We start from the raw sequence: 27756 nt of genomic DNA on the forward strand, positions 1-27756 counted from the left end.
TTTGATACATCTTTGAAATTAAAGTTCCGCATGTTTCAGTCGTTTTTCCAGTTAGATTTTTTGTGCCTAGTAAGATTATAAACAGCTGAAAATATTAACAGCAAAAAAAAAAATTTTGATGGGGGTGTTTTGAGATATTGGGCCCCAAAGTTGTTTTATAGAAACTGGTTGTTTTATTAATTTTTAAGCATGTTCCTTTTATATTTTAGCATTTTAAGTACATTTATTGAATTCAGCATCAAAAAAACATTATATATGTTTATTTTCACGTTTTTGCCATTTTTTTTTCTTATTATTTTAAGAAAAATGTTTTTTCAGAGTGTTATGAAAACCGGGTTATTTTAGGAAACCAGGTCAGTATTAAAATTGCAGTATCTTGTCAACCTCTCAACATTTTTAGCTAAAATTTTATATGTTAACTTTTCTTTTTAAGATGCAACAGCCAAAGAGGTTTTTAAAAAATTTGAAGACCCATGGTTCAAAACTTTCTAAATTTTGGGTGATTTGATGCGGAATTACCCTTATATCAAATTACGTCCGCGCAATTTTAAAACTAATGTAAGCAAAATAATTTTATTGTTTTCGCAGTGTATAATGAGTAAAAGCTCAACCTATGTATTTAGTCATCTAGTGCCTAAAATTTGATTTAATTAAGAAAATTGTCTAAAGTTAAACTTGAAGGCTTCTTGTTTTCATGCTTCATTAACTCTAATTTTTTACACAGTTTTTAGAGATCTCAAGAGTCTTTTTGGTAATGTAAATCATTGAACAAAAATAGCTTTTTGTTGAATGATTTATTTTACTAAAAAGATTCTTAACAATAATTCCATAATTAAAATTTATGGAATCAATTACAAGAAAAAAATTTTAAATTCTATTAATGAATTTTCCAGAGACTTTGTCAAGATTAAAAAATTGCTCCTCCCGCTCCCGCGATCGAAATAGTTTTCTACAGTCAAGTATTAAAAAATAAAGAAAACTGAACAATACTTTTTTTAATGATTTAATTTAGTTTTAGAAATATATTAAAATATATATATATTAAAACATATTGAAATGGTTTGATTGAAAGGATAAATGAAATGCGAGTACTGGAAAAATTTTTATTATAAATATTGTAATTAATTAAAATTATTGAAATCTAATATCAAAATATTATTTCTTTGTCATAAACGACTGGAAACCACGAAAAACTATTTTATTTTTTGATGAATTTAACTGATTGTTTTTCTTATTACTTGAACCATAACGGAACCATTTTTTGTGCACGCGTTTTGTTTCATCGACTGATTTTAAATTCTAAAATAAAATTAATTTTGATTTCATTAATTGATATAAAATAATAAAATTAACAAATAACGTAAAACGTTCGTAGTACTAAATACAAAACCTTTTGAGAACCGTTTTTTATCAAATCTCTTCTAAATTCTTGAGTAGGTTTGATAAGTCCGTAGGTAACCAAATGGTCTTGGTGTACTTCGTTTGGATTGTATTGAGTTAAACAACCCTGAAATCAAATTAATTATTAACATTAACTTTAATTTAAAACCAAAATTTTAAGATTAAATAATTCATTTTATTTGAATAAATATAGACCTTCACCTTTCACGCCTCGTTTTCCGAAATAATAATGTTGAGGGCGGTTTATCTTTTATTTAAAAAAGATAAACCTCCCTTAAATCCTATCAAAATTTAAACTTATATAGAATATAAATATTAAACTATATAAGCAAATATAAATATTGAACTTTATAATAAAACTTATATAAAAAATAAGATACAAAAATATAAAAACACAAATCCAAATAAAAATGAAAATTTACAATCAATTTTCCATTATGACAAGACTTTTTTGGTAAAACTTTGTCTTTGATTAAATCGTGATCGTAAGAAACATCTTCATCGTATATATTAATCTCAGGGTTAGAGCGTAAAATTGCCTCTTGAGACCTTAAATCGATTTCTTCCTCAGGGTCCGAATACAAAATGATATCGCGAACATTGTTTAGAGTAACTTCTAAAAAAAATGTTTCTAAACTTAATATTCTTAAAAAAAAAGCAAAAAATGTAAGACAATCTATTTAAAATAAATGTATTATAATTAATATATTTAAAAGCACAAAAAACATTTAGTGACATGAACTCCATCGGGTTTATATGTAATAGAGTGCAGTGCAAAATTTAATTTTATCTAAGATTTCACTGCGCATGACAAAACCCTGACAATGGAATCTTTATAGAACATTTTATAATTTCGTTGTCAGTCAAAATAAAACTCAAATATATGTTAATTACTTAACTCTCAAATTATTGTACAATGTGGTAACTTAGTTAATTGTCAGTATAAAATGCAAATATCACTCTAATTACTTACTATCGAGACTAGGGGATAAAGAAAGTTTTTTTCCTGACGAGGAAGTTTCAATTGATACTTTTTTCTTCTTCTCCATTTTCTTATTTCTGCGACGATTGTATTTATTTTCAAACTTTTTAATTGTAGTAGTATAACTAAAAATATTTTTATTACCCTAAAAAATGTTTCCAATATGTTTTGATATAAACAATGGTATATATCAGGAATAAAACATTCATATTTAACAAAGTCAATACCACCTTTCTTTTTTATTTTGTTTAAACAACATTAATACAACAATTCTGGATTTCAAATAAAAAATAGAGAAACACTGTGTGCCAATAAACTACATTAACTAGAAGCATGTCTTATATATAACTACGCAAGTTTAACTTAGAAGTCACTCATGATGGCAGACCAAGTTACAAAACTACATAAATCTGACAAAAAAAACACAACAACTTATTAAAGAGGAAAAAAAAATGTTTAAATGAATTATTATATACCGTAACTCTTCTTCTGACGCTAAACCAACAGGAATAAAATCTTCATTTTTAATAAAATCTATACCACCTTTTTCTTTTATTTTGCTTAAAAAAGAACTATAATTTAACTTTTTAGGTACTTTTGATACTTCATCATCTGTGTTTTCATTATCACAAGAAATTCCAAACTCTTTTAACATTGAAAAGCGAATTTCATTTGGTATCGTATCTTCATTGTTTAACCACATGTTTTCAACTTTACGCTTTTTGAGTTTTGAACTGATGGCATTAAACAATTTAAAATTTTCTTTCCTGTCTTGTTCTCGTTCCTTTCGCTTTTCTTTTTTTTCTTCTTTAATTTTCCTATCTTTTTTTTTTATAATTTGATCATCTTTAGGTTTTTTCTTATTTTTAGATTTTGACAATGATTTGTCATTTTTTTCTTTCTCTGATTCATGTATTTTGACTCTTTTGCTTTCTGAATCTTTTTCAATATTCTCAGTTGCGTGTTTCCTTTTTCTATCTATTTTCTTAGTTTCTGAACATTCTTTTTCATTCACTTTTTCTTTTCGGGCAGTCTTAGAACTTTTAATATTGCAATCGAGATTGGAATTGATATTCGTTTTAGAAATATCACGAGAAACTGATTTCATATTGGCATCAAGTCTGGTCTCAAGATATAATTCATGGCTTTTGTTTAACTTTTCCTCCTTTAAATTTTCAGAACTTTTGTTTTTACAAAGACTAAGATGTGATGAGTCCTGTTTATTCATTTTATGTGAACGATCAAATTTTTTTTCAGAAATAATAATGTCACTTTTATGGCTCTTTGATTTAATGCCTGTGTTCGAACATTTATCGTAACATACAACAAATTGAGAGTAATAAATTCTGCAAGAAAACCTTTGCTTCAAGCAGTCCTAAATATTTTTAGCAATAATTAATAATAAAGGAATTTGTATAAAAGTAATAATTATAACTTATACCAAACAAAAAACAAACCTCCCCAAAGTGCTTTTTAGATGCACAGTTGTAACAATAACGAGTTTTGTTTGTTTTATATTTACTAGGCTTTACAATTTTACCATCTTCAACCTTCAAAAAAATAAAACCGGATAAAAGTAATATAAAAAAATCTAATTATATAAAATCTAATATATTGTATATAGTTCTGCTTTTTATTTTAAAAAAATAGTTGTTAATATTATAAAGTAAATATTTTAAAAAAATAGTTAAAACAATCCTTACATAAAGACATAATACAAGAAAAAAAATTATAGATACAGTACTAAACAACTTACAGTTAAATGGTACTGACGCCAAACCTCTGGACAATTCTATAATGAAATAAATAAAGCTAAATATAAAAAGATAATAGCATAGCTAATGTTTTCAAAGTACACCCTCATTTATTGCACATCAGGTACAACACTTGTAGCACTTTTACAAGTTTTCTTTTGGTTATCAACATAACACGTAGACTACACTACTAACTACACTTCTGATCAATAACAAATGAGCAGAAAACTAAATGATGATTAAAAAAAAACATTTTCCTGCAAAGCAGCTAAAAGATATGGAGTGTCAAAGCTACATTAAACTGATATATGAATAATAAAAATACTGATAAAAATGGTCAAGGTATTAAAAGAGAATAATAGACTTGACTAAATCAAGTAATTCATCTATATTTTCTAGTGCATCGGATGAAAATTAATTGCTGTCTTATTTTGTATATAAAATCGAAAATTTGTATATTGCTTGTATGTTATATATTATGTTGCATTAATGCATTGTTGCATTATATTGCATTTTAACATATTATTGTACTTTTAAACATAGTTATAGTTAAGTATAAGTTTTTGCATGTTTAATTTAAACAATACTTAGTAGTTTTTTAGAAATTTTTGATTCACATTATGAAAGAAGCAATGGTGAGTAAAAAAATTTAAACCAAAAATATGTCTACTTCTCAAATATGAATGCTTACAAATCAATTTAACTTGTCACTTGTCTATGTTTTTAAATCAATATCTGATAAATGTTTAATACTGTTTAAGAATTATAGTCTGTCAACATTAAAAAAAACCTAGAATCTAAGGAGCACAACACTTTTTTTGCTGTTCAAAGATCAAAATTTCAAAAAATCAATAGGATTCGAATAAGATCAAAATAATTAATAATATGATAACATAATTAGTTCTATAACAATAAGGATAAAATGATAATAAAAACAACATAACTTTTAATAAAATAGTATTAAAATTAAAAAAAAAATTGTTTTTAATAAGCAGCCAATTTCAATTTTGGATACCTTTTTTGTGTGCCCCTGAAAATTACATCTTAAACATGTCTGTTGATATGACGACCGAGGTTCTTTACAATCCTAAAATAAACTGGAGGTTTACATAAAACCTGAAACTTTTAGTTAGAGATGACAAAGTATTCAAAAAACAAAGTCAAAAAATCCAAAATATTTTTATAAGATAAACGATAATTTCAATTAGTTACTTATTTCAACCAAAAATATGATTTGATATTTTTAATTTAAAAAAAGTTTTTAAAACTTAAACAGACTATAAAACTAATTCATCAAAGATTGTAGAGCAAGTTATCTTGCTCTACAATCTTCATCTTTTCTCTTCTAGTAACTTCCAGCTTTGTTGGAAGCGAAGATGTTTAAAAATAAAATAAAATAAAAAATAAAATATTTTTTGTTCATTAATTTGTTATGTTAATATTGACAATGTATGCCAAATTCCTCTCAAAATATAATCTTTTAAAAACTTAAGCGAATAATTTCAATAACAAAAATAGTATATAAATAATTACAATAAAAACTAATGAAAGTCTTGAATAAATATAATTTTTATTATTTATTTAGTTTTATTAACACAAACCTATACAAAGTTAAATAAATTGGTTTTTGAAAATCTCATCAACTCATCAGCCAACATTCCCTTAAGGGAGCTTTGCAAAATAATAATATTATAATAACTTAAGTTTCATACTTTGACAACTACACATTGCTATCTTTTATTTGAAAGTTTCAACATTAAATAAAAGAAAACAATGTGTAATTGTGAAAAATATTATTTTGCAGTGATCCCCTATGAGAATGTTAGGCGGATAAGGGTTAAGCAGACAATACAAACTTATACTGGAGAAAATTTTTTAAATAAATAACCATTAAATAAATACCTATTCTTCCAAACTTAGAAGTTAAATTTAGAAACTGTTATTAAACCAATTTTCAGTTTAAATTCAATTAAATAGTTTCTTTTAAAAAAAGCATATAAAATTTGGCCTAAAAGTACACGAAAGTGTTTGAAAAGGTTTTAGAAAAATTTTAACTTGTTATGTCAAATATACAGTAGTGATTCAGTTTTGATTGAAACATTAGGCTCATTAAAGTATAAAGTTTTGTGAATAAGAACCAGCTTACCAAATGAAAGTTTGATGGATGAAATTTAAATTTGATGATTATAAAAGAAAATAACACTATTGATTTTATTAACAAAAAAAACACTATTCATTTTAAAAATTCAATGAGTCAGTATGCAAAAGCAAGATTGTTTTTAGTAAAAATGATCAATATATTAAAAATATACTCTTTAGAAAGAAAGAGGAATGATTATTTTTCCCCTTTCTTTCTAAAGCAACAGAGCTTGAATTATGTTTGATTCTTTCTACCAACTTGCAGAGCTTGAATTATAAATTATGGTTCAACTTGTATAAGAAAGAAATGGCTAAAGTGATAATAATGATTATTAAATTATTTATTCATAACCATATTTATTTACCATTAAGATATACAAGTTGACCAGACGTGTAAAAATATGTGTCTTTGGAAGTCTATTCCACATTGACCTTTTCTACACTAATATACATCCTAGCTGTCGGAGCCTGTAAAACACAGGTCTTCACCAAACCGACTATTTCTATACTTATCTATTCCACATCGATCACTTCTATAACTATTCTTTATTTACTTCAACATTTGTTCTTCAATGGTACAAGAACAATTCATTAAAAAATTTACTTACAAAAAAAATTAACATATCCTTCTTTTCTGCATACGTAGAGCTTATAGGATTTATAAAATTGTTTGTTTTTCTCTTAGATGCATAATTTCGTTAGCTCAGTAGTTAAGTACGCTGTCATCAGTGTTGTTTGGCAAGGGTTCATATCTGTCCCTTAACACAATACACATTCAATTTTTTCAATCTGTCTATATACAATTATAGCCAAAAAACAAATATGGCAAAAATAACTTTTAACTGTTATTAAAAGTAACTTTTAACTGTATTTTAAAGTTTTTGTTAGCTATGGGCTATTTTTTTTTTGTCTCCATAGCAGCACCTTCTGGAGCAGCAGGACGGGCTTACTAATTTTTTTTTTAATTAAGTTTCAGACCATAATATTTTTTTAGACTATTTGCTGCTTATTAGGACTAATTAACTAAGCACATTAATAACTATATATATCTATAACTATAAATATCTCTATCATGACATATGGGCAAAAATTTTCTAAAAGTGTTTTTATGTTTTTAGAAATTTTAAGTTTTTTAAGAGGTAGGATTTGAACCAATGTGATGCACTTCAGAAACACTGTGAGCTAACCACTTTGGCCACTAAGGCCTATAATTCAATAAAGTTTTAACACTATTTAATAAAAAAGAATTTATAAAACAGCAAATAAATGCTATAAATCAAAATTAAAGAGATGCTGTCACAATGCAATTTTCAAGTAAAAGTAAAACTATAAAACTTGATATAATTTTAAACATTACATAGTTTGAAGTTTATATAAGTTATAAGTGATATTTGCATACGCTATTGTTCACATTTTCTTATAAGAAAAAGTACTAAGACACTTTTTTGTTATTAACTCAGGTGTAATGACGGCCATGAGTTCCGTGTCAAACATGCTCAAATAAGTAACAGCAACAGCATTAAATTTAATATTAATATATCATATATATATAATCATACAACCCTCGGAATTAGGGTCGGCATTCGGCAATGCCGACCTAACTGTCGACCTGAAAGTGTTTGAGGTCGGCAAAAAATTGCCAACCTCATTTCTATGTTTTACGGTTAGACCTTTGTATCAAATAATTTTTGCCGACCTGATGCCGACCTCTAAAAGATTGAGGTCGGCAAATTATTGCCGACCTCAATTTTCCTAATTCCGAGGGTTGTCATATATATAACAATTATGTTATACCATTACATCATTTTACTTTTTTTATGTTTTGAATAAAAAAAAAATAAAACCAAATAAAATATGAACAAAATTCAAAAAGATGCTAATAATTACTCACCATAATTAGCAGAGCTAACCTATGACAAGTTCAAATTTTTTTACACATATGGCATTACCTTTACCCAAACAAAAAAACAAAACAAAAAAACAACTGGTACAACTTAAAAGAAACAAATTAGATACTTTCAAAAAGTACCTTTGATATATGCCCTGGATTCATGCAATTGTAACATAAATCATTTATGCACTTGTGGCGTGTGTGGTTACCACCACATAAATAACAAGTTGGAATTTTCTAAAAGTTACAGACAAAAAATTATAAAAACAACATTTAATGATACAATGAATTATAAGTAAAATATGAAGTTTCAAACCTTTGGCTTTGAACAGTCTCGCATTAAATGTCCTCTTTCATCACAATTGTAACAAAATATGTTTGGTAGACTTGAAGTTGCATAGTATCGTGAAACATGTTTAAAATTTTTTTGAGAGTCATTCTGCAAAAAGACACAAAAACATAAATAATAAAAAAACATTACATTTACTATTTATATGGTTGGCATGAAACATGACTGAACTATGTAAATCTTAATTTAATTGTTTTTAAAAGGTATTGCATAAATTTAACCTATTGAACATACAAACATTTTTTTCAATATATAATTGTTAAAAATTTTTTTATATTACACAAAAATTAAAAAACAAACTTTATCTAACATATCCAATTCATCAAGTTCCCAATGATTTGCACCTGGTATGCAAAAATATATATAAACAGTGAAAGAAAATATGCATACAATAAAATAAGAAAATATACAATACAAAAATAATAATAAAAAAAATTTATTTTAACAAAATACCAAACAGGGGTTTCACTTCTTCCATTTTATGTTTTTCTTTTTCACCCAAAACAAAGTAATCACTTCTTTGTATTTCTACAACAACAAATATCACTTCATTGCATCTCTACAACAAAAAAGTTTTTTTCTGATAACTAACGAAGCTTAAAATAAGAAAACAATTTTGAATTTCTCTCTCTTAATTTAAAAAAAAGAGCTAAATAATTTTGACTAAAAGTATAAGAAAAAATAATAAATATAACAATCTGACCAGGATATTCTACTGCAATGGATTCATTGAGGTTGGAACCTAAAAAGTATTTGATAATGTTTAATCTTAAAACTTTATATAAAGAAATAACTTATTTAGGTAACTAAAACTGTGTTAAAAAAAACGTCTGGAACTACAATAAAAAAAAAATAGATATAATATATTAAATGTAATTGTATACAATATATATTATACTAATGTATGCAGTGAAGGTCCCCACCAGCATACTGATCAAATGAAAATCTAAACCTTTTTCAGTAAGACATCTTTAGATTCAAGTATGTATGTATATATATATATATATATATATATATATATATATATATTATATATATATATATATATATATATATATATATATATATATATATATATATATATATCTATATATATATCTATATATATATATATATATATATATATATATATATATATAATATATATATATATATAGTATATATATATATAATATATATATATATATATATTATATATATATTATATATATATATATAATATATGTATTATATATGTATTATATATATATATAATATATATATATATATATAATATATATATATATAATATATATATACATATAATATATGTATTATATATGTATTTTATATATATATATATATATATATATATATATATATATATATATATATATATATATATATATATATATATATATATATATATATATATATATATGTATATATATATATATATATTTATATATATAATACAGGCCTCGGCAGGAAGTGAGAGCTTTAGCTCTTGTTTTTGCTCACACTCCCCTAAAACATTTTACGTGAGCAATTTACAGCTCTTGCAAAAGTATAATTTTTTCTCTTAAAAGTATAACTATTATTGTAACTAAAATAAAAAACACAAAGTCATTTTTATTAAAAAAAAAAAATTTAATTGCAATACTTTTTAAAAGGCATAGTTATTGCAAAAAAATTTAAAAAAGCGCTGATTTAAATGCAAATGTTTTTGATTAGATTGGACTATTTGATAAATATAAAATTATTCCACTTTAAATTATATTGATAAAATATAAAACTATTTAAATGATAAAAAATAAAATTATTATTCTTTAAATTATTGCATAATAATTTTTATTTTATGTAATGAATTATATATTTTATATCGTAATTATCTTAATATTTATAATAATTATTCACTTTTATAGTGGAATTTTTAATTGTTGTTATAATTCTTAAATTACCTGCATTCTATTACAGTTAGAAAAATAAAACATTTTCAATAACTAGCTATCCATTTATTTATTAACAACAGTTAAAATAAATACTTTAAAATAAAAACTTTTATAGTTCTTTGTCAAATTTTTTATTAAATAACTAATGTTGTTAATAAATAAATTTTTTATTAAATAACTAATGTTGTTAATAAATAAATTTTTTATTAAATAACTAATGTTGTAAATAAATAAATTTTTTATTAAATAACTAATGTTGTTAATAAATAAATTTTTTATTAAATAACTAATGTTGTTAATAAATAAATTTTTTATTAAATAACTAATGTTGTTATTAAATAAATTTTTTATTAAATAACTAATGTTGTTATTAAATAAGTAATGTTGTTAATAAATAAATGAATAGCTAGTGTGAAAACCCAAAATCAACACTCGCCTAAAGAATTTTTTCACAGCACAATAAATGATGCTTGTTATGTATATATTCTTGTAACATTAACATTACAAACATATGCTTGTAACAAGTATAAAACATATGCTTGTAACATTAACATTACAAACATATGCTTGTAACAAGTATAAAACATATGCTTGTAACATTAACATTACAAACATATGCTTGTAACATTAACATTACAAACATATGCTTGTAACATTAACATTACAAACATATGCTTGTAACATTAACATTACAAACATATGCTTGTAACATTAACATTACAAACATATGCTTGTAACATTAACATTACAAACATATGCTTGTAACATTAACATTACAAACATATGCTTGTAACATTAACATTACAAACATATGCTTGTAACATTAACATTACAAACATATGCTTGTAACATTAACATTACAAACATATGCTTGTAACATTAACATTACAAACATATGCTTGTAACATTAACATTACAAACATATGTTTGTAACATTAACATTACAAACATATGTAAACATATGCTTGTAACAAGTATAAAACCAAATTTTGTGTTTAATAAGCAGCTTATGAAATAAATAAACAGATAGCTCGTGCAAAAAATAAACAGATAGCTCGTGCAAAAAATAAACAGATAGCTCGTGCAAAAAATAAACAGATAGCTCGTGCAAAAAATAAACAGACAGCTCGTGCAAAAACCAAAAGCTCTTGTAAGAAGCTGTTTAGAGGAGCAGCTCACATCGCTCGCCATGTTCATTCTAGGAGAGCTTTTCTCTGCTCTTGCACACATTTACTCTTGCCGTGGCCTATATATATCAGGCTTGGTCAGGAAAGCATGCAATTTCAAGTCTTTATATGACTATGCAAATAATAATAAATTGATAATTTAACCATGGTTTTTAACAAATGCGGAAAATAAATAACTTCAACACGTTTACTTTACATCTTTACTAATGTTGTTATATTAGCAAAACGCTTTTAAATAAAGTAGCTAATGATTTTAATTAAAGTACCATTGAAAGTTGTATAAACTTTTATTTATATTATTTAATTATATATAATTTTTTTATAAGTAAATTAAAAAAAAGTAAAAATTATAAAAAAAAATTTCAATTTTATAAGCAACAACTTTAAACAGCGATGGTCTCTTTAATAAACTTTATATTAGAATCATTAAAGTTAACTAACTCGAAGTATGTATTTTTTATTATAAATATCCTTAAATAAAAAAAAACTTATATCAACTTTTTAAATAAATGATGTAACTATTTTTTCTTTTGTTACGTTACTGCGAAGAACTGTTAAGAATCTTTTTTTAACTTTTAAATATGCGCATTTGTTAAACAGTTAGAAGTAACTTGTTGTTACTTTATTTAAAAAAGCTTTTTGCATAATATTATATAAAAACATAAGTAAAGATAAATGGTTCAAAGTTATATATATATATACATATATATATATATATATATATATATATATATATATATATATATATATATATATATATATATATATATATATTATATATATATATATATATATGTATATATATATATATATATATTTATATATATATATATTTTATATATATATATATATATTTTTTATATATATATATTATATATATATATATATATATATATATATATATATATATATATATATATATATATATATATATATATATATATATATATATATATATATATAAACAAAACAACAGGCTTTGTAGGAACACTGTAAGAATGCATGTTACACTTTGGCCTAAGATGTAAGTCCACACATGCTAATTCAAAAAGCAAATTTGTCAGAAAGATCATTTATATAGATGAGAAACAATACAGGACCAAAGATGGAACTTTGTGGTACCCCAGAGGTTACTGGAAATAAAAAGTGTTGACCTTCAAGGACAACTTTAATACTGCAATTAAAAAGGAATCACTTAAAAATTTCAGAATTTTTTCCAGATAACTTATATAAAGCAAGCTTATGGAGAAGACCAACATGCCAAACTTTATCAAAAGATTTTGAAATTTTAAGAGCAATTGTTTTATCGCTTTCATCTAATTCATAAAAGAGCTTTTCAGTTATAACATCTAACAAGTTAGCAGTGCAACAAAAGGATCAAAATTTTTATTGATTGTTAGATAGTGATTTGTTTGAAGAAGTATAAAGCAGTAGAACAGTTTAATTAAAAAATGATGTGAGCAACAGAAGCTAGAGTGATGTCTAACAATTGGTTAACTTGTTTCTCTAGGATGACAGAAAGAGTGTGGTTATCAGATTCAAGAGACAAATTAGAGGGAAAGTATCATGGTTACTTAAATATAATTAATTTAAATAACTTAAATGACATGTTAGCGACCTAAAAATTATTTTTTTCTAAACGACTTAAAGTAAATGGCAAAATAATGCTGAGAATAATTAGTATAGTCAGTGACCAAAAGTGTTCACAATTTGCATGTGAATAACTCTGAAACTAAATAACCATTTAATTTATTGTCTTATCTAAATTAAATTTCAATTACTTTGCATATTAATAATTTTAGCTGTTAGACATCTTTTTAACAAGGTTAAGAATGAGAAAAATTGCCACTGACCATCATCAAATGTAATGTTCTTTATTTTTACCAATTATATTTCAGCAAACATTTTGTCATAATTCTCAAATCAATTTGTTTATGCTACAAAATTAATTTGTAAATAAAATTTCCTTTGAGAGCTATGCACCATTAATTGATTAAACTTCTTTGTTTTTCAAGTCTAAAGAACTTATAGTCAAAGTTTTTTTTTCCATAATAATAAAATAGCTTTAGTTCAGGCTAAGTTTACAAATTTTTTTCCAAAATAATAAAATAGCTATAGGGTAAGTTGGCAAATTTTGAACAGTTTGGTAAACGTTTAGCAAAAACATCTTGGAATCTGAACAAACAGCTTCCAGTAATATATGTCAATTTGAGCAGCCAAATAATTTTATTTACAACATAGTAATAATTTGGAAAACAAATAAATACTTTATTTCTTTTATTTAGTTGTTTTCAATTTAATTTTTTTTTTAACAATTTGCGCAATTTCTTACAAGTTGATGAAGTAAAATTTAATTTCATGCATTTTGTTTATAGATTAAATTTATTCAAGAAAATTAGGTAATTCCTATATTTCTGTATAAATTATTTTTAGAGATAAGATATTTACCTTAGAATTGGAGTCGGTTTTGGAATTGAAAACAAACCTGAAAACTGGGGCTAATTAAGCTTCCCAGTGATCTTTTAAGACTTGTAAAAACCAATAAAGGTTATAAAAGATTTTAAACAATAAACATGACTAATTGATTATTATTTTAAAAATGCACTAAAAATAAATCTTACGTTAATGTATAAAAGAAAACTAAACAATAATTGGAAACTTTTATAAAACAATAAAATAAAAATAAAAAACATGCAATTTGATTATTTTTAAATTCAATGCTAGTCGTAACTATCAGAGTCAGGATTCAGAGATTTCTGAGCATTGGTTTCTTTTGAAAGAAGCTGTTGATACACTTTTTTTCGATTTTTGTTTATTTTCTTACACTTTTTTTTTTAATTCCTTCCCTTGGAATTATTCATTTTGTTTCTTTTTCTTTATTTTCATCATCTTGTTGGGTTTAAAAAAAATCGATTCCATTGACAGCATGAGATGTCTTAAAAAACCTTTTTGAATCTTTTTTGATTATTATGACATTTTTTCAAATATTTAGGTAGTTTTTATATGGAGAATACTGCAAATTCTGGTAAAATGTATTTGATGAAGCAGATGGTTCATTAGAAACATTGTTTAAACTGAGTGGTACTGGAGTGGTCAAATGTGATCCAAAATGCACAAAGTAATTATTCCCAGTACAAATTGATTCTCTAGGGATTAGATTATCAGATATTGTAGTTTTTGGGATAATAGATGTAGACTGTGCCACTAACGATGTTCTTTTGGATATCATTTTACATACCTGGAATATAATTATTTAAAGTTTGTACTTTTGTAGTAGTTTAGTTATTGTTGTAGTTGTACGTGGTGTTAAAACATCTTGATCACAATCAGGTAACAGTTTAGGTGTGGATATATTATTTTTATTTAAACTAGTGTGCAACCACATATACATATTCCATCCCCAACCTGCAGTAGTCTATCGCTTTCAATACCATAACCCTATATATGTATGTATGTATGTATGTGTATATATATATATATATATATATATATATATATATATATATATATATATATATATATATATATATATATATAAATATACATATTTATTTATATATTACGCGATTTTATTTCTCATCAAAATTATACACTAACTCATCTTTTGTATGGCAGGACTATATCTGTTTTTCTATCCCCTGTTGTCTGTGCAGGTATCCCCTATTCTATCTCCTATTGTCTGTGCAGGTATACTGGTTATATTTTATACTTGCCTTTTTCCAAGAAAAATTATTATCACGAACATTAGCAACAGTGGTCATAATAGCTTCTTCATTGTATTTTTGGTATTTTTATTCTTTTCATGGTGTTCTTTGTCAATTGAAAGCAACAACTTGATTACAAAATTAGAATATATTTATTATGCAATCATTCAGTTTTTACTAGTTCAAATTTGATTACAAAAATTAAATTAATTACCAGAATTCAAGTCATTCTGATAACCACCTGTTGTTTTAATTTTTTCGTATTGTCTAAAAAAGGTCATTAACAACTTTAACATTGGTTATTAAATTATTTAAAACCACAAAACGTAATCAAAAACGTTGTTAAGTAAAAATAAAATAATGCATAAAATTTCATACTGAGGAATTAAATTTCAGGCAGATTGCACGAAATGATTCCTTTAATAATTCGTGCGGAATTTTTTTATATCAAAAAAAAGAAAAATTAATTTGTAATTTTTTACTTTTTAAACATAATTGGTAAAATTGGGTGGTGACTCATATTTATTTCAATGAAGTGTCGTACTCCATCATTGCACAGTTAAGTTTAAAGGTTAGGTTTTAAAAGATTTGAGTTTTTTCATTTTATGCAGAAAACAATTGTCTAATAACTAAAAATATATTTTTTATTGTAAATAATTGGACTAACAACGTGACGTTACCATTAACTGGATAAAAAGGATTTTATCAACTAAAATGTAAAACAATACTGTTAGGCAGTGTGATTTTTTTGATGCCAAAGGCTGTTTGCACGAAATTTGATGCTGCCAAAAATTTGTCAAATTCCCTTTGTTTATGTTAAGTTTACACATTTTTTTCCAAAATAATGAAATAGTTATAGTTTAGGTTAAGTTTACACATTTTACTACTTATAAATCTCTTAAAAAATTATCAAGTTAGTAAACCTTTATTATTGTATAAAAAGCAACATATGTTTATACAAAACATTTTTTTAATTAGCAATCTGAATAGTTTTTCTTACTGTTATCTAAACTTGTACCAATATCTAGATTTGAAGCATAATGCACTTGACTGTATAAATATCCTTCAATATCACTTTCACTGAAAAAATATAAATACAATAAATAGTTTTGTAAAATACATAAATACAAATTTATTATATATATATAATTGTGATTGTATATACCTGTTAGTTGAAAAATCATCTCTATAAATATCATCTTCAAAAGTCTCCAATTCTTCATTACCAAACTCCATAATAATGTTACATGAATAACAATATTATTTTAAAAAATTCCTAATGCAATATAAATATAAATAATATAAATAATGAGCTATAGCTTAAAATCAATTTCTGCAGTGTAGAGATTTGTAGAAAGGAGCAATTTAAAACATAAGCAATATAAAATATAAATTTATAAGAACATCTTTACTGATAATAATATCAAACATATTGGAAGCTGTTGATTGGTTAAATAAAGCTATATTAGTTGAGTCATATTAGTTGAGTCATCTTTTGGGATTATTTAGAGAGTGAATTTTTATAATTATCTGATTTAATTTCATCATCATGATCATCACCATGATCTTCATGATCATGACTATAATCATCATGATGATGATCATGATCATGATCATTATGATCATAATCATGATGATCATAATCATGATTATGACAATGATCATGATTATGATGATCATGGTGATCATGATGATAATGACTATAATCATGATCATAATAATATGATCATAATCATGATTATGATCATCATGATCATATTCACCAATTCATCATAATTATCATGATCATGATTATCACAATTATGATCTTGATCATTATAATCATGATTATCATAGTCTAGATGAATACAACATGAAGAATGCTTCTTCATAATCCCTACATCTGCCTTTACTTTTTCATCACATTTCAGATTTTATACATTATATAAATTGTAGATTTTATATATTATATAAATTATAGATTTTATATATAATATAAATTATAGATTTTATATATATATATATATATATATATATTATATATATATATATATATATATATATATATATATATATATATAGGTAAATTGTAGATTTTATATATTATATAAATTATAGATTTTATATATAATATAAATTATAGATTTTATATATATATATATATATATATATATATATATTGTTAATTCACCTCCCCAAGGCCCAGAAGGCCACTACAGATGAGGAGGCTGCTTAATTGTGGTTATAACCCTCTCTCAACTCTATAACTCCGAAACACGAAACTTGACAAACAAGGCCACTGCGCAGAGAAACAAGTTGAGCGCGGTACTACCAGCAGCCGTATTCTTATCTCTCCGTTAAGCTTAATGGAGCTTTTGTCTGAAATTTCATTACAATATTTATAAGTAAAGAAATGACGAAAATCTATATAAATTCGTTAAAATAAAACTTATACCAAAATAAAACATTTATGTTTAAAAAATTATAATTTTAAATAAATTTTTTATTAATGCAATTTAAAAGAAATTTTTGACTAACGCTCCGTTAAACTTAACGGAGAGATGAGAACACGGCTACAGGGACGTAATGGGGATCGAACTCGGAACCTCTTGCTTATGAAGCGAGCGCTCTACCACTACACCACTACCGCATAATATAATATAAATTATAGATTTTGTATATAAGTTTATATATATAAGATTTTATATATATGATTTTATATAAGATTTTATATATTATATAAATTATAGATTTTATATATAACCTTTAACGCTTATGTTTGTTAAACTTTTTGTCAATTTTAACCTTTAACAATGCACCTCCTAAAGTTAAAATGGAGATAACTCTTGGATCTTAAAACAAACATATCACACTCTTACAATAAAAAAGACACCCCTCTGCTACAGCTCATTATCCAATCATATCTCTTAATTAAAACTTACCAACATATTCTAACCTATTACTACAGTATCAACCTTTATCTCCCATTTCATTACTTCTAGCTTTTTAACCAAAAATCCTATTGTCAACAGAAGATAAAAATGACAATTTAAAGGAAATAGACAAGAAGAAAGGTTAAGATTACTTATTTAATTTAAAAGTGTTTTATTAAATGTATTATTTTTTTACTCTCATTACTCATTTTAAACAAAATTACAGTGCACGTCTTACAAATTTGTAACAAAAAAAGTCAAATTTGAAAATTTGATAGTTTAATTTTAAAAAAGTTACAATAAAGTTATTTCACATGAAATAAAACAAATTTCTAAATAAATACAACTTTAGTTCTTTTAGCACAACAGATCATTTATAAACTCATCAGTTGTGCTATTTTTGTCATAATAAAAAAATGTTTTTAAACGAGAAAAACAAACTATATTGTAATCATTAGTTACTAATTTTATATTAATTTTAACAGTAAGTGTCAAACTAAAGTATTTTTTGGGTATTTTAAATGTTTTTATGTTTGAAGTTAGTTAAAGTTTATAACTAAAGATAAATTAATTAGTATAATTTGTTAAAGACATAATTTTATCTTTAACTGTAACAAAACAAAAAACTTTTATTAATTTTAGAAAAACATCAATATAAAAATATTGGATTCAAAAGGTTTTAACATCTTAACCCTGGTATTTCACACAATTTAAGGATAGAAATCTTTAGGTCTGGATTTTCTGGATTGAAAGTATAAAACAGAACAAGTATTTAATCATAAACTTATTAACATCATTTATTTTACAAAACAATTTCGTAAAAAATAATAATAAAAATGACAAATAATAAAATTACTAATACTGTTGGGCCAATAGTATTGGTAATAGTGTTTTTAATTTTTGTTGTTATAATTATTATTGTTGTTATTATAATTATTACTAATTACTTATATGAATGAGTTAAATAAATTGTTAATAATTGGAAATAGCAATAACAAAACATCAACATTAGCAACACTAATACTAATTTAACAAAAGGCAATTGCAACTTAACTTTTTCAAGTAAAATGGTTAAAATCAAAATGACATATATAAAATAAAGATTGAGATCAAAAACACCACAGAAATTTTATTTATCACTTTTGTCTAGGATAAATTCTTTAATTTTGTTGGTAAAGAGTTCTATTTCCTGTTTTTAGATGTATCTTCATTTCAGTGGAAAGGAAATTTCAAAGACACCTAACCATCTTAGATAAACTTATGATGTATGGTTATAAATTTCATATTTTTATGCTTAAATAAATGAATGAAAAAAAAAAATACTATCTTAAAAATCTAAAATTATAATCTTATGATATTTGCGAAGAAAACTGTAAATTTACTACCAAAACGTGTTCAATATTTTTACAAACCGATTGGTACCAGTAGACACCGATACACAAAAGCAATGGGAACCAAAAAGGTGTTTAACTTGTAGATGGAATTGATCGATTTTAAAAACTTGACTTAACCACAGGTCTTCTTAAAAATACAAACGCGAAATATAGTTCTAAAGCGCGAAGAACGAATGACAACACACAATTCAAATCTTGTTTATTTTAGACAATGCCTTTTTTACTTCTCAATCAATCTACAATAGTCTTTTTTTTCAAACTCTCGGAAAGTTTTGAAAAAGTCATCAAAAGATGGTTTTTTCACATATTTTTTTTTTACTAAAAATTTATCAACTTAGCGTTTTGGCAAACTTAGAGCGCGAGGGTTCGGACAGAAACTTAATGTTGTAGCAGTAGTGAAAAACCAATTAAATTGCCATATAAAGCCAAGGTGGCAAGGAGGAGGATATACGGGATTTCGCGATTCACGGGATTTCGCAAATTATGAAGATTGTAAAAATTATGAAAACTAACAAAGTAATCCTAAATAAACTCTTGAACAAGTTGCTGCAAACTCAATTGACATTGAACTATTTTTTTTTAAATGAATTATTATTTTTTATTTTGACAATGAAGCGTTATGGTTCATTTTACACATTTCTTAAAGAAAAATGGTCCGCAACTTTGTCATATTATAACATTAAAGTTAACGACAAGGTTGCCAGGTTGGCCACTTCGTGGCCACATCCGTAAATCTGGCCACTGCAAAAAAAAAAATCGACAATTTAGCTTTGCTTGGATTTTTTATTCCATTATTATTCTACTTCTTATTAAGCTATATTATTACATAAGGTGTAATACATATATTATTACATAAGGTGTAATACATATATTATTACATAAGGTGTAATACATATATTATTACATAAGGTGTAATACATATATTATTACATAAGGTGTAATACATATATTATTACATAAGGTGTAATACATATATTATTACATAAGGTGTAATACATATATTATTACATAAGGTGTAATACATATATTATTACATAAGGTGTAATACATATATTATTACATAAGGTGTAATACATATATTATTACATAAGGTGTAATACATATATTATTACATAAGGTGTAATACATATATTATTACATAAGGTGTAATACATATATTATTACATAAGGTGTAATACATATATTATTACATAAGGTGTAATACATATATTATTACATAAGGTGTAATACATATATTATTACATAAGGTGTAATACATATATTATTACATAAGGTGTAATACATATATTATTACATAAGGTGTAATACATATATTATTACATAAGGTGTAATACATATATTATTACATAAGGTGTAATACATATATTATTACATAAGGTGTAATACATATATTATTACATAAGGTGAGCCATAAGTAGGTTACTGATAAGAAATTTTCACCATGCACCCATTTTATAATTTAAAATTTAATACAAATTATCATTAAACTAGTAAGAACAGTAAGTTTATATTATTATAAAGAAAAGTCAAAATAAGTCAAAGCAAATGTTCAATTGTTAACCGTTAAATTCGATACATTTTGCCCGACGATCAGTTAACGAATAACAAACAGTTTTAATAACTCTGATGAAATTTCTCTAAAACACCCTGTTGTAATATAAATTCTTGCTGTTGTTGATTATTGAGTGAAGGCCATAGATAGTTGATAACATTGAAAAACAGCTTATGAGGATTTTCAGTGCTGTAATAAACACTGTTGTGTCGATTAACAGAGCCATCTAATTTGAAAACGGCTTCATCTGACCAAGTTATTGAATCAGGCATGTCATAATATTGTTCACAAATTGCTAGCATTCTTTCGCAAAATTCGACGCGTCGATCATAGTCATCTTCATTTAGTCTATGAACTAGACTTGAAATGTAAGGCCTTAGTTTCAGCTTATTGAGAATGCGACGTAATGGTGAACGGCTTATTTGAGGTTGCAATGAATCACGATGTGTTGATGTTGTTGGATAATCTTGAAAATATTGTTTGATTTCTTCTTTCTTAGCATCTGTGTTCACGCTGACTGAGCGTCCTGTTCTTTTAGCATTCATTATTGTTCCAGTTTTCTCAAACTTGGAAACTAATTCACGAATACATAAAGATGAAGGAGCTGCAATTTTAAGTTCTTTACGCCAAGCACGTTGAATTGATACTGGAAATTATAACAAATAATGATTCTTTACAATCCATATTCTTTGTTCCAACGAATTGCGGTTTCCACTCATTGTCTAAAAACAGAAATTAATAATGAGTGGCATTTTTATAAACTTAATTATATATATTAAAAAACTAATGCAATGTGATTGGCTAATTTCCTTTTTGCTTGTTGCTATAATCATTCTTTTTCAGTAACCTACTTATGGCCCACTCTGTATATTAGCTTATTAAGATTTTTATTTTATTAAGTATAAAATGACGTTATTTTCAAACTTTTACAATGTTACTGTTATTAATGCACATATAATTTATAAAAATGATAATATAAATAATTATAAATGACGTTTTTGAAGAATATATTTTAAATTAAATAAAAACTATTTTTAGAAACTTAATTTTTTGATAAAAAATATATTATAATAATTATTTACTATTCAATAGTTCATAATTTACTATTAAAGAGCGCATATAAAAAGAAGTTTTAATTTATTTAACTAGTTAACTTATTTTTATATTCTATTCTTTATAAATGCGACAGTTTTACGGTATGTTGAAAAGATCTAAAAAATCATTTCGTACAATTTTATCCCGTCTAATTTGAGCCAATAAGATTTACATTTTCAAAATTAAACCAAAGCAATAGCGGAGAATTTGGCTACTTTTTGTCCACTTTTGACCATTTCTGAAATTTTTTTGTAAACTTCTGGTTACCGCATATCGCAAAATATCTGGCAAACCTGTTTTATGATTTGATGCAACATACATCTTAGCAAGCACTGAAAATAAATTGAGATAACAAAATGAAATTTTGCGTTGACGCCTAAATTTTGCAGACAAAATAAAAAAATGAATAATTGATAAATTCGCTTTTAGAGATACCTTAGTTACATCAAACAGAAAAAGATCGTAGCAGTAGCAATAATATATATAAGAAGTAATAATCACATCGGAACCTTATTCTAGATATACCCTTCCCCACTACCGCCACTAACAATCTACAGAGATATCTCTTTACCTTTAACAACTTTAAAAAAGGTTTTAAATTTAAGAGGCAAATGATTCAATATAATTTTCATGGTTGCTGCGAAGATAAGCTAAATACTTCAATATGATTTTTATAGTTGCTGATAAAAGGAGGTAAATAATTTAATATCATTTTTACAGTTGCTGTTAAGATAAGGTAAATACCTCACTGTAATTTTCATACACAATAGCAACTTTCAAATATGTTAACACATGAAAACAGGTAAAAAATTATACACATTCTACCCCGCATCTTGCTACAGATTTAAAATTAAAAGCACAAAAGTTGTTGACTTTAATAAGTTATAACCACCCCTCTCCCATTTCTATGATAATCAAACTTCTTTTGCACCTCATTTCTACTCATTGTTTTAAACAATTGATATTTTTTTCGAAAATTGTTCCAACTTTTTTCTAAGGAAAAAAAAATAGCGATTGATTTTACTCAGCGTTTTTTGAATAATTGGTCAGCTTTACGTGAATAAATATTTGAGTAAAATCGCTCAAATTTACGTAAAGCTGAGCAATTTACCCCAAAAAATGTTGAGTAAAAGCCTATAAAATATTCAACATTACTAATAAAAAAAAAGTGCACCAAATTTTAGTTTGCCAACTGGACTTAAGTGGTTTTTAGCTATTTTCCGATTTTTTACGTCATTGTGTTAGATGAGTATACAGTTGACTCTCGGTATCTCGAACTCTCAGGGGATATCGAGAGAATTTTGGCTCAAATAAATGCACTAGAGACCAGAAATAAAGTTCGAGACACACAATAGTTCGAGATATCGAGAGTCAACTATACAAGATAAAACAATCACAGTTGGTTGACTAATTGTAGCTGCTTCAAAACTTATCATAATTTATCAAATTAAATTGATGTAAACCATCTATAATAAATCTAATTATTTTATTATGCATTTTTCATCCAGAGTTCATTGTCTATAAGAAAGTAATGTCAAATAAGCAAATATACTTACTTAACAATACATGTGCATGGTCAAAAATTTTTATGAAAATAATTTCAGTCGCACAGAAAAGCCTTGGAGAGTTATAAAATCAATAAATAAAGAAACATATCAATGTTTACAATTTGTTTTCGTTTTTAATAAATAAAATCTACATCTTTTTTTTTTTAAATACTAAAAACTGCCTCTTCATAAAAATGTATTAAAAACACAATATCTTCTAAATATAATTGAAATAAATAAGTTTAAGATTTTTGAAAATAACAATTTGCTGTAAAAAATTTTAAAACATGAAGTTTTAAATCAATAAATTTTCCGAATGGTAAAACTTTACCAATTCTTTTAAATGTACTAAAAACCTATAAGAAAATATTTTCTTTACTACAAATTTGAAATGTAAAGAAAAATAAATACATAAAAAAAAAAGTAAAAAAGAAAGATAAGATTTTTTTTCTCAAGCCTTGTTTGTTGCATAAAATAAAAAAATCAAAAGTTTCTTGATACTTGAAACAAATTTAAACAGAACAGTAAAATTTTTTTTAAGAAATTAAAACGCTAATAACCATAATATCATAAACATGCATGCCAATGAAATGACTACATCCAAAGAAAAAAAAAAAAAAAAAAAATTATGACAAAAAAAAAAAAAAAAAAATATTATGACAAAATAAAAAATTAATTTAATAAAATGGTCAGTGTTAAAAATTTAGAATGCAACAAAAGACCCCAAAATAATATTTAAAAAAAAAAAAAAAAAAAAAACATTAAAAAAATATAAATAAAAAAGTTACTTTTCCCTTTTAAAAATGAAAAGCATGTACAGCGAGAGCGCTAATAAAATGCCTTTCATAAATAAACTTATTTTAAGTCTTTAAAACCCAAGACTATTATCACAGTATATACAAAAAATAAATTTTTTTAAAAGAATTTGTTAAAAAAAGACAAGTTAAGAACCATCTAAAATAGCAGATGACGCAGTACTACAGTTTTGAGAGTGTTCACTCTTTAAACCACGTTCTTCAATACGAACTATCCCAAGATTTTCCGTCGAAATTGCTAGGTTTTTGCTCCTGTTAGAGGCCATTAATGTTTTGGCACCAATATTTATTGGAATTTTTGGAGATAAAACAGTACCAGGAGAATTATAATTTGGAGAACTGAAATGACTATTTAAGTACATGGAAGTGTCAAGAATAGCACGAGTTTCAACAGTCATTTCTTTTTCATCACTTGACGAACTATAAAAAATTAATAATATAAACAACAATAATTAATAATACATAATAAAATAAAAATAAATTAAACAGTACAAAACAAATCCTTTAGTTGATGTACACTCGCTCAAGACATTTATCTGCACCTATTGCTAAATAAATTAGTCAATAGATGTACATACACTGTGTCTATTCCAAATTAATTTAATTGATAATTGTATCCTTTAATGCAAGTAAAAAATAATAATGTAAAAAACAAGAAAAAGAAATAAAACAAAATAAAATAATAAAAACAACATAAAACAATTAAAAAAATAAAAACATAAACATAAAGAATAACAAAAGAGCTTGTAAATTTATTTTTCTGTGGATTTTAATTAAAATTAAAAGATAATATATTTAAAAAGTTTTTATCTAATTACTAATTACATTTTTAATTAACTATTAATTAAATTGTAAAGGTTATTTAAGTGCAGATTTTTTGTTTAGTCGTGATATTTAAGCAATCTGACTATTTCAATAGCCTTGACTTTTTTAGTATAATTATTTGAGATGACTGAAAATGTTTAAGGATTATTCTTATTAAGTTTTTTATTTTGGATGAAATATCTCTACTAAATATATTATGCCAAAAATAAATCAAAACTACCTCCAAACATTTACCTGGGTGTTTAACAACTTGAATGTACATGTGGCACTTTTTATGTAGGTGAAACCAGAAAAAAGATAACAGCACAAATAGCTGAACATCAAAAAAATGCAACTAAAAAACGTTAGGAATTGTTGAACATGCACAACATTGCAAAGGTATAATTAATTGAAATAATCCTAAAACACTTTCAGTCATCCCAAAATAATTATACTAAAAAAATCAGGAGGCTATTGAAATAGACAGATTGCAATGTCGCTACCCAAAAAATAAAATTCTAAACCGGGATAATGGCAACGTAGTGATGACTCATCTTTGGAAACTATTTTTGTTAAATATAAAAAACTTTTATAATACTTTATATATTATATATAAATCTCATCATACTATTAAGATGTCATTTATAAAAACATTATATAGCTTTTGAATAAAATTTCATTTCTATATATATATTAAATAAAAAAAACCTGATTCTTTGGAAAGAAGAGAATTTCCTAGATAACTCTTCTATAGGATCATTGATGTCAACACAAGATGGTTGCTGAAAACATAAAACAAAAGATTTCAGATAAATTCTTCAATATAGAAACACCATAGCAACTAAATAAATGTAATCACCTTTTTTGTTAGCTTTTTTTTACGCTGCTTTTGAAGAGGATTTGATTCAGTTATCATTTCTTCAAGTTCATGAATAGCTTCACAGTTTAATTTCTCACTCTAAAAATCACATACAGAAAAAGTAAAATTAATATAAATAATTGTAAAGAAATTGAGAAGAATGGCAAACATGCTCATTAAAATTATCATCACCAAAAAAACTTACACTTGGTATAAAAATAGCATTAAGTTGCTTCTTTGATGCTTTCTCCAAGCGAGCGTCGTAGTCATTAATATACAACTTTAAATCATTGACACTGGATAGCCTTTTATTTTTATCAAACTCCAACAAAGCTAACATCAGTTGTGACATAATCATTGTGATTGGAATTGGCAAAACTATCTTTGTTTTTTCCAAAACTTCTAAATTTTCTGAAGGCGAATCACAGCAGATTTTAAATGGTCGCTAAATTCATATATATATATATATATATATATATATATATATATATATATATATATATATATATATATATACACACACAAATATATACAAATATATATATATATAAATATATAGCATGTATATATATATATATATATATATATATATATATATATATATATATATATATATATATACATATTTACACATACATTAATTATGGTTGCAATTTTGCCTAGTTTGTAGCATTTTCAACTCTCTACAAAACTTGTTTTATTTTAAAATTAAAATAATTTATTGTTACAGAGAAAAATAAAATAAAAACAAGAAGCCCATCGTTTGTACAGCTTCTATTTGAAAAATTGATCTAAAGAGAAAAAGTTTACAGTTGATCACTTTCTTGCTGAAAAAATTCCTGAGTCCCTGGAAGTGGTAGGATTGCTAAAATAATGACAAAAAGAAACATCGAAAGAATTAAAACAATATTTGACCACAAAGGTGGCATATCGCAAACACAAGCAGCTCGGAAATTGCAATTAAGTATATATCAGCAAATGGAAAATGATATTTATCATTTCCAATTAATGGAAATGATATTTATTATTCAAGTGATGTTTCTCAAACATCAACAAGTGGTAAATTCAACCCCACTGCAAAATATGAAAAGAAATTACTTACTTGGATTTGCTTTTCCGATAAAGGAATATCTTCCCCAATATTCAGAGAAAGTGGCTTAGCAATCAACCAATAAGTCTACAAAAATGATTGTATCAAGAACAAACTAATTCCATTTATCCAAAAGCATTATTCTGATGGCCAATACATATTTTGGCCTGAACTGGCATTGTCTCATTACGCAAAACCTGTACAAAACTACATGAATGAGAAAAAGATCATTTTTATCAAAAGAGAAGATGACGAAAGAAAAGAAGACCCTGCAAATGTGCCTGAATGTCGTCCGATTGAGGATTTTTGGAGTATTCTCAAAGGAAAAGTGTATGAGAATAATTAGAAAG

The 27756-nt window shown here is 24.8% G+C and overlaps 2 protein-coding genes across 3 annotated transcripts in view; both read right to left on the reverse strand.

The window, feature by feature from the left end:
- Positions 1 to 1089: 1089 nt before the first annotated feature.
- Positions 1090 to 19815, reverse strand: LOC100198974 (glutamic acid-rich protein). Of its 2 annotated transcripts, XM_065793107.1 has the most exons (16): positions 19663 to 19815; positions 16504 to 16614; positions 16339 to 16418; positions 9220 to 9258; positions 8970 to 9044; positions 8817 to 8860; positions 8484 to 8606; positions 8306 to 8404; positions 5153 to 5224; positions 4140 to 4175; positions 3841 to 3933; positions 2860 to 3758; positions 2375 to 2508; positions 1824 to 2017; positions 1391 to 1507; positions 1090 to 1299 (listed from the first exon to the last, which is right to left on the reverse strand). In XM_065793107.1, exons 2-16 carry the CDS (start codon positions 16572 to 16574, stop codon positions 1156 to 1158), a joined length of 2220 nt encoding a protein of 739 aa, XP_065649179.1. In that variant the 5' UTR covers positions 16575 to 16614; positions 19663 to 19815; the 3' UTR covers positions 1090 to 1155. The 2 variants fall into 2 exon arrangements, with proteins under 2 accessions (XP_065649179.1, XP_065649180.1); XM_065793108.1 differs by lacking the exon at positions 19663 to 19815 and having other exon boundaries at positions 8970 to 9075.
- Positions 19816 to 23948: 4133 nt separating this feature from the next.
- Positions 23949 to 27756, reverse strand: part of LOC100201389 (serine/threonine-protein kinase 32A) — a 34374-nt gene continuing 30566 nt past the window's right edge. The window contains exons 8-11 of the mRNA XM_065793109.1: positions 26522 to 26761; positions 26317 to 26415; positions 26166 to 26239; positions 23949 to 25073 (exon numbers count right to left, since the gene is read on the reverse strand). Of these exons, the coding sequence (XP_065649181.1) occupies positions 24782 to 25073; positions 26166 to 26239; positions 26317 to 26415; positions 26522 to 26761 (705 nt within the window). The 3' untranslated portion in view covers positions 23949 to 24781. The remainder of the gene's footprint in view (positions 25074 to 26165; positions 26240 to 26316; positions 26416 to 26521; positions 26762 to 27756) is intronic.

Source organism: Hydra vulgaris, chromosome 03 (genome assembly GCF_038396675.1).
Source record: "Hydra vulgaris chromosome 03, alternate assembly HydraT2T_AEP".
Lineage (NCBI taxonomy): Eukaryota > Metazoa > Cnidaria > Hydrozoa > Anthoathecata > Hydridae > Hydra > Hydra vulgaris.

What these genes read in the sequence shown, in the direction of transcription:
- LOC100198974 (XM_065793107.1), bottom strand. Translation starts at nt 16,574, where the DNA reads ATGGAGTTTGGTAATGAAGAATTGGAGACTTTTGAAGATGATATTTAT. An exon ending in CATTGCAGTAGAATATCCTG is followed by an intron (nt 9,045 to 9,219) that starts GTCAGATTGTTA and finishes TTGTTGTTGTAG; the next exon opens with AAATACAAAGAAGTGATTAC. An exon ending in GCGTCAGAAGAAGAGTTACG is followed by an intron (nt 2,509 to 2,859) that starts GTATATAATAAT and finishes AAATATTTTTAG; the next exon opens with TTATACTACTACAATTAAAA.